This window comes from Opisthorchis viverrini (genome assembly GCF_000715545.1).
Source record: "Opisthorchis viverrini unplaced genomic scaffold opera_v5_5, whole genome shotgun sequence".
NCBI classification, from domain to species: domain Eukaryota; kingdom Metazoa; phylum Platyhelminthes; class Trematoda; order Opisthorchiida; family Opisthorchiidae; genus Opisthorchis; species Opisthorchis viverrini.
In genome coordinates this window covers 2638303-2650351 of record NW_008751661.1, presented here as the reverse complement: position 1 = coordinate 2650351, position 12049 = coordinate 2638303, and the positions used below count along the sequence as shown (strand labels likewise).

The window sequence follows — 12049 nt, the reverse complement described above, 5'->3', positions numbered from 1 at the left end:
TGATCGGGCCCAACACGTCCCGCTGCCCAGAAGACTCGAGTGTTAAGGGAATCAGGATAAAATTCCACACTGGATCAAGGCGTTCCATTAAGACTAATCATTTTGAGCAAAAATAGGCTCGAACCACTCTTCTCAAGCGCTGGTCTTTATTGGCGTTCCCCAAGGCTCCGTTATGGGACCATTACTGTTTCTGATACGCCTCAGCGACCTCCCAGATTGTTCCGCATGACATGTCCACTTTCTGCGGACCACTTCAAATCCTGGTGTTCCAATTCCAGTGCCCTCTAGATGGATGTAGACGCTGCCAGGCAGTGATCGTTGAACTGGAACCTTACTCTGAATGACGAAACGTGAGTCCATGTGTCATTTGGAAGGGATTCAGCGAATGCCATGCATATTGAAAAAGGACCAGAAAGCATCATGAGGATAGGCGCCGAAAAGAATTTGGATATCCGGCTATCCCCACACTTGTCCTTCTCACCGCACCACGAAAAACCGGCCCAAAAGGCATTCGCCATTTTACGGGTGATTCGGCTTAGCTTCTACCGTATTACTCGCATTGACTTCGAAATACACTATGAGGCTTATGTCTGGCCGACCAAGTTGTCTACTCAGGATGCTCAAAGGGCGTCGCCCCCATTGAGGGTGTCCAGCTAGCCACCAGGAAAAATGTTTGCCAGCCTCAAATCCGTGGACTACGAAACGCATCTCGTGGTGCTTGACCGCTTTCCCCTCGTGTATCGTCGCATCCGAAAAACCTAATTATTTCTTATGCCATGTATGAGCAACACTTGGCAAACGGTTTATCCACCGTTGACCCAGCAAACACATGGCAGAGACAAGACAAAATTTTCAATTTCAGGGTGCACATATTCTCCTTTCCGGTAGTAGCTGCATCTAACAACCTACTTCCGACGGCTTTCAACGCTTCTTCTGGAACCCAGGCGTCTATTTTTGCGAATCCTCGCGCAGGTACGCATACTGCCCGTGTTTAGAAATTAAAGAGCGATGCTACATACTTTTTCGCTTGTGCCTTTCAGACGAACGGCAGTATCTGAACGATAAGAACAAAACCGACTCAGGAAACTTGAGCAAAGCTTCGATCCGGTGTAGCAATCCGTGAATCCGTGTTACTTTGAGTCTTCTAGGCCTTTTTGTTGCGCAGATTATAAGGTTGAGTGCTCTGCTATCGTATGAGGGTATCCAAGTGATTATCTGGGTCTAAATTAGATGATAACTCATCGCTCGTAGGCAAGATTTTATCTTCCGAACCCTTACGGTAGACTAATGACGCTGGATGAGTGTTCTTTTTTTCTTCGAAATGCCTCATTTTCACTTCTGTATCGGAACGATCGGATGTCATGGTGATGCCATTATGAGACAAACGTCGTCGGGATACACTTTGATCTTTGCAACCTGGACGAACTATGTGAGTGTATTGCAGACGACAGGAGACGAACGACTCCTCTACCAGATGGTTAGATTTCGAGGCTTGATCGTTCAACTTTAGAGGGACCAGACCTGGGACGCTTAGCCGAGTAGCCAAAAAATCACCGCTGTTTTGTCGACGTGGGAACGCTAGGAAACGTTTATGTGGAGTGCCTAGCGGAATGCCACGCCGATGGCTTCTTAGCACTCGAGGTTCGGCGCTGCTACGACCAACAGGCTTAGCCCGCACACGGTTGGCCTAAAGAGTAGGACGCTTGCTTGTTCGGCATCAAGGCGACCTCTGATTGTCCGAATACCGTGACACAACGACCGAATGCCGGTTGCAATTGGTGCATACGTCGTATTTGTGGAATGTTGTCATCGCATACACTTCATATACGAGGTGCTGTACAAACCTTCTTGACCTGGCCTTGGGCGTCATCACACTGTGTAAATTAGGTGGTTGCATAGGTGTATACGCTTGCCTCGAATGTTCAGAATGAGAACTAAGTTAAAAATATCGCTACTACTTTGAGTACCGCTGATGTTATTTCATAGCAGGGATCCGATGCAGTGGAAATCATCAAGAAGGGCGACCTCATAACGGGTGTCAGGCGAGCTTCGTGAAACAGACGGCTTTCCTAGTGTTAGCATTAGGTAGATTCATTTGGCCATTATACTGCGGATTATGGGTAGCGGTGTTTGTTGGCAACGCTTGAGTTTTGTTAACATAAACTTGGATCGATCATATGGGCGATCGTGGTCGGCATATCAGACAGTTAAAACGGACGATTCAGACGGTGAATAAAGGTGGAATAAGAATGTTAACATAAACTTGGATCCGCGATATGGGCGATCGTGGTCGGCATATCAGACAGTTAAAACGGACGATTCAGACGGTGAATAAAGGTGGAATAAGAAGAGTTGGTCAAAAGTGAATCGGAAGTACTTGTTAACGATTGTTAGGTGGTACCTGTTAGGAGTGTTTGGGGCAAGTATGCATTTAAAGTAAACGCTACCTCATTCAGTATTGCTTTCGGTATTGCTTTGATAATCTGGCCACTAAGTCACCACATCTGTATTTGATTCTGTGGAACAGTTGGAGACCACATATCGGATATTGCTTGCTAAAAACCGAAGGTTGCTAGACCGAACAAAGTATAAAAAACCTGTGCCTGAGATGACCTCATGTAGTGAGGCTGCTGGGAGTTCACCGTCCCAAAAACGTTGGCACAGAGATTGCGATCTAGGCCATCAACAACGCCGTTGTCTTTTCCTGAACGTCGCAGCTGTGCTTCATCTATTCGATTTTCCACTGCCCAGTCTTATCAATCTTAATTTAACACTTCCATTGGTTTCCGTACATAGAGACCACCAAACGTTGAGTGAAAATTAGTTTGGAGTGTCTCCGAGTAGGTAGCGGCGCCACCTACAGGTCGCCCAGACGATAGCATGCGCCTCTGTTTCGACAGCAAAATAGTTCTATCCCTAGCGGTGGGGATCCTCCGGGAAAAGGCGATTCGTCCGTCACCCTGACTCAGAGAAGAAAAAGTTTCGGTGAAGGAAAGAATGACTTGTTCACAGTAAGAACCTCGCATTCAAGAATTTCCGCGTATGTTCCTCAAATGTTGTTCGGACAATCTCCGAATTCGGATGACTTTTTTCCGCAGACGCCGGTATTCGATGTGAGTATTATTTTAACATACCAACTGCTCTTTCTTGCGATTTACGTTCTGTGGAGTTTGAACTTGTTTTAGGGCGCGCAGGTCCTGGGTCGGATCACACATTAACTTTGAAACTCTAACCCAGAGGAATAATTCTCTCGGTTTCGAAGTCGCTTTTTGTGTCTTACGGAGTGATGCATGTTTTGGAGACGTTAAACCCGAATAAGGTTACATTCATGTTCAGTTCTGATTTTAACGCATGCAGTAACTTTGTAAATAGCGCCAATGATTCTCCGCTTTCCGTTTCTCACCCCCGAAAGAAATGCACTAACCTACGTTCCGACCGGCTTCGAATGAAGTAAACACCCCACCTGACGGTACCTGGAACCTCATAATGTGCACCATGCAGGTCCAGCGTGCGGTAGATGGTGTATCGTGCGGGGTTTTGGATCATTTGATCTAGGCTTCATGGATGATAAAAGTCAAGACTTGGTAGATGCAGCCAAGATCCTGATATAAGTATTCGGTAGACTGTTTTTTATCCAGTATTTGCTTTCAGTGTCCTAATGTAAACAAGACAACATATACCAGTTTGATGAACCAACTGTGGGCACTTCAAGCCTTACACCCTGACCAAGGATCACTTCGGTTACCCCATCGTTGTCGCTGGTCTTCCATCACCGGAGGATGAAGATCTTCCAAGTGGAATCTTCCAAGTAAGTGGAATTCCCAATATCGGCCGCATCAATTGCAAGGATCTTTTTTGAGCACTTTTACATTAGTTGTTTAATCAGGGTGTGCTGTTTTGCTATATCAATGACTTCGTCAAGTCGCCCGTGCTGTTCAGAATAGGATACATACCCGGATGAGTTGACTCTAAATAAGCCATAATGTTTGCATACTAAGTTTTAAAAAAGAGGCTAAAATAGTTCCACTACCGCTAAGGGCCTGGAGTGGGACGAATCTGCACGCCTTATTCACAGTTGTTATCAGCGTGTCTGCATGGTTGTATAGGTAACTACACATGTATGTATATAGGTATATATGTTTGTATTTACATACGTGGAGGACTTTCATCAAATATATTTCAAATACCTTTTTGTGCTCTGTAAATTTGGCCACGAGTGCGCGTCAACCACGTTTACTCGTGTGTTCACCACAAGATAATATGTGAGTTTTGGTGATTAAATTATACTCAATTTATCACATAAAAATCACAAAGTTGAGGAGGATGTAAGACTTACTTAAAAGCTCTAAAGATCTCCGTGATCAACACTTAATTATAGTCAGTTGAAGGTAAGGTGGGAATAGGCCATAATTTGCTGACGCAGAACTAACCGACTGTCGTCACACTGAATACCATTTTCACGCCATCCAAGTTAAGTCCGCATGACCACATAATGACGTGCCAAGTCCACGCGACTACCATGATGTCACTTTCTTGTCAGTAGGCCTAACAAGACCGCACGCATCTTTTCAGTGTGGATTCAGTTCAATTGGTGCCAAAAGAGATGCGAAAAATTTGTCAACATCAGTAGCAGCAGCATCGGTGTTGATACTGATACCCTATTGCCGTGTAAGGACGAAGCATACTTATTTGTTTACAGACTCAAACAAAAGATAGAAGAGAACTGGATAAATGAAGACGTGATGGATGCACACCAACACTTTCAAGTGCTCAACGGGACAAGCGAACTACTTAGAACAGAGAACCGTTTCTATCCAAATGCAGAAGTGGTCTACCGCCCTCTTGTCCACCCCAAAGAGATTATGTATAGTCGTAATAACTGGAGATCTAAGTGCGCTGCCAAGACATCCAGGTTCGTTTTGGCCCCAACTTGAAGTTATTTCGCCTGGCGATATATCTACAAGATTTTTTCCGCGCTATTCTTGTCCGGCGGCTCATAATAGAGGCTTGAATGTGTTGATCAGCTGATGCATCTCGACAGCCGCATAAGCCGCGACTGTGCTGTAACAGATGAAGCTGATACGCAAGATTTATTTGCCATCTTGCGGCTTACGTAGAATCAAGAGCGAATTTTGTTAAAACTACAGAACAGCACGCTCCGGGAAACTTTATAGTTCCGAAACGTGGCCGCTGGTTTACAGGACTTCGAGTACGATTGTGTGCTTGATCACCGGTTCGTCAGCAGACCAAGAGTTGGCTGGCTTCAACGAATCCACGCCGAAACGGTGTGTGAGCGTCCTCTTAATAACGGATGAGTTTCGCCAGGGAGGCATCCGGGATGTACCGGGTTGGAGTGATTGGGACAATGCTACGCCAATCCAACCGCCATCTGCCGATGCAAGCACCGTCTCCTCATCCAGGGGATTGTTAGTGACAGTTTCGCTACATGTCATTGGAGCGGGAGCTATCAAAATAAAAAAATGTATAACCAACAACCCCCTCCCGAATTCAGCTCACGTGGTACCGCTCGAGGATATTGGGAAAACTTTGGAGGAAACTCAACGGAATTGATAACAGTGGCAAACTTGCGATCATTCCCTAGCCAGACTGTCAGGAAAAAGATTATCAATCATCGAATTAGCCTCATGTCGCTCAGCTTCATGCTTTCTGCGCTCCGCGTCAACATTATGCTTAGATGTGTTCATCTTAATGCTGTCCAAAGCAGCAGCAACCATACGCTTTACTTCTTTTAGTAAAGATACTGCTTCTATGAAATAAGACCCTAACGATCCATTTACTCTCCAAACTGAATCAGATTCCTCTTCACCCGTATTTGCATGGCAGTTAAGCCACGTGCGTACTGATGGCGTAGGGCCATCAGCGATGATGCTGCGGGCGTCAGAGGCATTACGACCATCGATTTACTCTGGTTACCCCACAGCTCTGAAAATGAGTTGGCGTTTGCTAAGAAGCTCCTAACCAGAGATCCACCGAGTGAACATATGAAAAAAACAGGCCGCAATAATAATAGTAACTTCGAGAACAAAAAGTGCCTCAATGAAACACACGGGTTACCGGTGAAGCAGAAATACAACGACTTTGGTCCCTGGAAGAAACATCGGGAACTGACCTTGATTCATCCTAGTTTTAGTCATTGGGACGCGCGGTTACTTTGAAGGTGCAGCCACGCCATGAGCGACGGTGATGCGTGAGTACTGGTTTTCCGCGTTGTACACATTTTCTGTGCTGGCCACGGCAATTTTAGTCTTTATTTACGGCAGGACGGTTAATACCCAACTGACTGAAAATATATCACAGCTATGCGTATTTGATTCCTCCTGTAATCGTGTCTAAATTGCGCTCGCTGCGACGCGTACACCGACATGGCACGTTGTTTTCCCTACTCCACGGTGCTTCGTTGAACGCCTTGGTTTTGTGTTACCACCTGAATGTTTCACTCTTTCAGGACGTGTTTGGCTTCCCCCTTTTGTGAGGATAGAACTCGTCCGCGGTTTCAGGGTTCACCCATTGAGCCTTTTCTGGTTGAGTTTTGCGATTAATGCGTCATTTCTGCCACTACGGGATTTTACGATATCCATACGCTGGTCGTTAGCTTTCTACTCAGTCATGTGTGTCACCAGAGGCCAAGACCGCTTCTGGTAGTCTGCGCAATATCGCTGAAGGAAGTTTGGCATCATTTGTTGGGATGATGTTTACACGCTTGCTAAGGGTTGATACATCGGCCTACTTATCATAATTGAGATAATTGTTGATCCGGAACTCGGAATCTGGCCGAGGTGTCACCCTTTCAAGGCTCACTAGCATAAAAAAATTTGGGGTTTACGATCGTTGAGCAGCTGTGCCTCGACATATTTCTGCTGCTTTGTGTTCAACTCAAATGGATAAAATAACGCAACACGTATTGATAGCGCAAATGAGTTTATGATTTAGCAAATAGCTAGCTAGAGCGCCCAGCAAATCATTCGGTATAAAAATAAGAGTATACATTCAATCGGGTCTTCGTATGTTTTGCGTAACCTACCGATTTGGTTTAAATGAGCGGACAGCAAGCACGAGGTACGCTAAAAATATCGTATAAATGTTGCACGTCATAAATGCTAAGCTCCTGAAGGAAGGGTCAGAAGTGGTTGGTAACATGTGCAACTCAGGTAAAAGCGCGAATTTACTAGCCAGAAGGTCCGTGGTTCAAACCCGACGTTAGTCTCTCGACTTCCTCTGTCTAGCCTTGGGCAACCTGGCAGTATCCCAGCCCTCGCAACCTTCGGGTGGCGTGGCAGTTAGCCACCAAAGGGTTGCTACAGCTGAACAAAGGCTCTAAATATTACTAGGTGAACTTTGTGATTGTATGGCGTCCGTATAAACACTTATTTTGCTGTCTATGTGTATGTGGATCTGTCGGCTGGTATACCCTCCGTGTTCAGCCATTTCGGCGGATAGTCACATATCTAAGTGGTTTTGGAGCTTGGTTCGATGAATGTACGTGCTCATGGACTGACCCTCAAGACTAATCATCACGGGAATTTCGCCTGGTGCTAATGACTTCTTAACACCTTCGCTGACAATTGCAGTAAATTTTTTGAACGTATCTGTATGTAGCAAGTGACAATCACAACAGCCTTCTAGGTACAGGAGTGGCGTGAACAATAAGCTTTAGTCGCACGATCTGTTTTCAGACATGATAAATGTCGCATGTCTTGCTTTAGAGGATGTGACCGGCTTTCGACAGATCTTCGGCTGAGGTGATCTGGAAAGTCTTGCTATCTCACAATAACTTGTAAGTAGGTGGACTGACAAGTTCGTTGGATTCATTGTCATTTCGATGTTACCGTCTCTGATGATGACTGCGAGCTTTTTTTAAACTTATTTTTGATGGAGGTGCTTGGCGGTTTGAAGTGCAACAAGGTTGATCATTAGATACTGCTATACCAAAGTCATTTGGCATTGCCCAGTGTCGGATACGTTCTGTGTTGAATTTCGTGAGCTCATTGAAGTTGGGTTCTGCCCCATACATTGTTTGAGCGGTTGGATTTACCCGCTTGATCTTCTGACGTAAATCAAGTGTTGAGTCGGTGGCGGAAGTGGTAGTATGGGTGGTCATCTGAGACACCTATGACATCTGCATGAGCGCTGTGTGGTCGGTTAATGCTTCAGTAGATAACTCATTGCTAACTGGGTTATTTTCGCCTCAGTGTTCGGCTCAGTAGGGCTGCGTACCTAGCAAGTCAGTAGTTATGTCATTTTCACCGTTGCCTCACGGTTATGGTTAAAAGGCCAATATTGCAACGGGTTGCTGTCGAACCTAAGGTTCTTCACTTGAAGTTAAGGGTATCCTACAACGAACTCCATACGTATGTTGCTCTCAGAGATATTTCCAATATATTTTTATTAAAACCCGGCTACTTAGGTTTTTGCCGTCCATCTTTCTCCGTTTCCTAACTGCAGAAGCACAGTCTTTCTGGCTTCCTTTGATTGGAATGTGTACCGTTCATGGTTTTTTTCATAAATTCCAAAAATCAGCAACAGTATTCGTATGTGAATTTCAAAGGATATGGTGATAGTTTTATCTTCACGGCTTGTTAGCTGTAGTATCCCCTTGTACATGAGATTTTCCTGTGTGTTTGAACATGGATTGGGGGTACTGCCGAGCTCAAGATGGCCCAAGTGGTTAGAGCGCGAATTCACTGACCGGAGGGTCCGTGGTTCGAATCCGACCTCCGCCCTGTCTAGGCTTGGGCAACCTGGCAGTATCCCAGCCCTCGTGCTTCCTTCGGGTGGCATGGCAGCTAGGCACCGGAAAAGTGCTACAGCTGAACGCTTTCTTTCTTTCGAGCTCAAGATAGCTCAGTGGTTAATTCACCATCTTACGGACCAGAAGGTTTATGCTTCGAACCCAGGCTCAGGCCTGGGCAACCTAGCATTATCGCAACCCTTGTGCCTCCTTCCATTGGCATGGCAGCTAGGTTCTGATAGTAGCTGAACGATTTTTTTTGGATACTGCCAGGGCGCTCACACCTTGACGGGATGACTGTTAGGGACCCCAACCAAGGCCTTTGGCTCGAAAGTCTGGCCGTCAGGCAGCGGTCTGGCGGGAAGGCAAGTGCGTTTCCATTTTATCAGAAAAAAATGATAACAATTGCACCCTTTGGTGCCTAGCTGCCATGACACCCCAACGAAGCACGAGGGCTGCGATATTGTCCAGGCCTAGACAGAGGAAGTCGAGAGACAGAGGTCGAGTTCGAACTACCGCCCTCATGGTTAGTTGATTCGTGCTCTAAGCTCTGAGCCACCTCGCTCCCACAGAAGTCGCCACACATGTACCAACCCCACGATTTGGAGGTATGGGAGACCATTAGTCAGACTTCTAACCGTTGACTAACCTGGTATGGGAAAGTGGGTGTCGCACAGACACTCCCCAGTATGGCTGAATGGTTCTTGGAGGCACAAACTCTCAAACCACGATAAGACCCGGTCTCTTCATCATGGATGCGGCACATCGCTGGCAACGCTTTTGCTCTACGATCCCTCTTGTCCTGATACAATTATTTTGATGAATCCTTACTGCAGAGGACTTCTTTATAACTCATCAATGGTGCATATGCTTGACCGTGCCGGGATTCGAACGGTTGGCACCTTGCCTACTTCACCGTTTTGCGCTGAATGCGCCTGAACAAGCCAGCATATCCACTCATTAACGATGTGATTGGCTTGCTCAACGCCTCGAACGATGCGTTCAGTCCGTCTCTGTTCATCAGCTATAAACCTCGTACCCAGGGTAATTTAGTTTCAGCTGCTTCATTGTCGGTTACCTTAAAATGAGAGAGCGTGGGAGATATATGACATTGGAAGCACTGGCGCAATTAGTTTGAAGTAATGGGCACCTGCGCATTGAACGCGATAGCTTTGATGCAGAAATACCACTGACTGCGCGGTTACGCCATATTTGTCAGTGTCAATAGCCGTTGCAGGCCGAGATTTCTAGCCATGGAGGGAGCAGTTGTTGCACCGACAGAGTTTATTTGTTGGTGTCTCAGTGTCTCGTTTCCAGGTCATAGCAGGTGGGTTGAGCGAAGAGCCCTGCGAAGTGGACGATGGCATAGGACAACTTCGTATTAAATCACTGGACGTGATTAACTGAGACTACAACCCGCGCCCAGAGGAGTCTGCATGCGATGCAAGGGAACACCTTTGATCGCCAGACCGCCAAATAAACGGCCTTCAGACTAAGGAATACGATTCTTTGTATGCTTGTTAGAAGGCATGTTTAAGAACTTGGCTGAAGGTATTGATATGGTCGACGCGTCACCGGCCAAGGAAGAATCCAACTTGTTTTTCACGAGTTTGTTTCTTGCGTTACCCAATCAGCCTGTTCACAATAATACCAGAGGACACCTTGGGTTTCATGGCTTTCAGGCCGATTGTTTTCTCATGCTGTTCTTGAGCCCTTTTTAAAGATTGGTATCACAATCGAAACACCTTCCGTCCCAGTAGTGTTCTGTTTTCGTTCCAGATCTCCCTTAGCAGTCATTGATTTGCTGACCTGAAGGTCCGTGTTTCAAATCTGATCACAACATGTAGACCGTTCCTGTAGGATTCGGGTGGCTAAGGATCTTACAGAACTATTGGAGCTATCGGACCGTACGCAGTTCGTGTTCAATAGGCAGTAGGAACATCCGGGCGAGGGCAGTGGATCCTGTATTGGTAACTGATTAATCAACAGCAGCTCAATCGGTAGGAGCAGTAAAATAGGCAGTGAGGCAGCTGAGCTTTCGATACAGGGAGTCAGTCAGTATACTTAGGCCTTGTACAGAGCTAACGGCGCAGAATGCAGTACATTCGGGAAACTTTGTGCAGTCTTCAGCTGATAGCGTGACGAATTAGCACGTGCCACAGATAAAATCGAAATGCACGCCTAGGTCCGTTCGAAACAGAATCCAAACAAGCACTATGGGATAAGATGCTATACGAAGGTAATACAAGAATAAGACTGCTGGTGGGTTGCCGGTGTTCAACACTAACTTCATTCTGTTGATTGTGATGATGGTGAAAGTCGGGCTGGCGCAGCGGATAGCGTCCGAGGGGTTCAGAGTTTGCCCCAGGGCTTTTCCTTTAGAGGAGACATTCGAGGCTTTAGCACGAGTTGACGCGGAATTCCAAGCAGACACAGATAGGTGACGAGATTCACATGTTAGTAACTTTGGTATGTAAAAATCAAGCAAAACCTCAGGGAACAAGCTACAGGAAAGAAAAACGGCGCTATAATAAACAAGCGTAGGTCACCTTACTCATGAGTAGTCAGACATAGGAAAAATAACTGCTGGTTGCCGTTGATTCACAGGAATCATCATTTGCTATCTAGGCTTCGCAACCTGACAGTACCTCAGCCTGCGTGCTTTGGAGAGGGCATGCCAGCTAAGCACAGGTAGAGTATTACCGCTGAAGGATATTGTCAGTCCCTTATCACCATGGAAGAGTAACCGGGGGAGACCATTCTTGGTTGCCGTCTTTTTGGAAGGGTAATGTCTCTGCCATCTGTGTTTTTGAGGGCTCTCATTTTGACCGATCATTCTATTGATAGTTGTCTGTTTTCGCGTCAGTCGGTAGAATTATGATAGATGGCAACCGTTCCGTGGTAAAATTTTACCCATCTTAGCTTCCGCTATCGATTAACTCTGCTTCTTCTTAGGTTGTGGTGATTAGATCTGCATGAGCCAACTAGTTGCTTGTTGCCATCAGTATCCATTATTACCGCTGATGTCAGCAATACCCTGCGATCGTTCGATTGCATCTTAGAAATCAGCCGATTGCTGCCCCATTTAGGGACTCATTACCGTTATTATGTTGATTAACTTGTAACACATCAGTATAGTCGAAGTTGGGTGCTGTGGGAAACCGGTGTCATCCTTTGCACTCCATTTAAGAGCACTCTTGCGATCACGTAGCCTCTGCTGCAAAGGACCTATTGATCTTATTCCTTACCACCTTATATATATATATATATATATATATATATATATATATATATAACGGC

The 12049-nt window shown here is 45.9% G+C and overlaps 1 protein-coding gene across 1 annotated transcript in view; it reads left to right on the top strand.

Annotated features, from left to right (window-relative positions):
- Positions 1–2276: 2276 nt before the first annotated feature.
- Positions 2277–12049, top strand: part of T265_00531 (hypothetical protein) — a gene marked incomplete at both ends in the record, with an annotated part of 31192 nt that continues 21419 nt past the window's right edge. Inside the window, 2 exons of the mRNA XM_009164335.1 lie at positions 2277–2327; positions 3731–3808. Coding sequence (XP_009162599.1) covers positions 2277–2327; positions 3731–3808 — 129 coding nt within the window. The remainder of the gene's footprint in view (positions 2328–3730; positions 3809–12049) is intronic.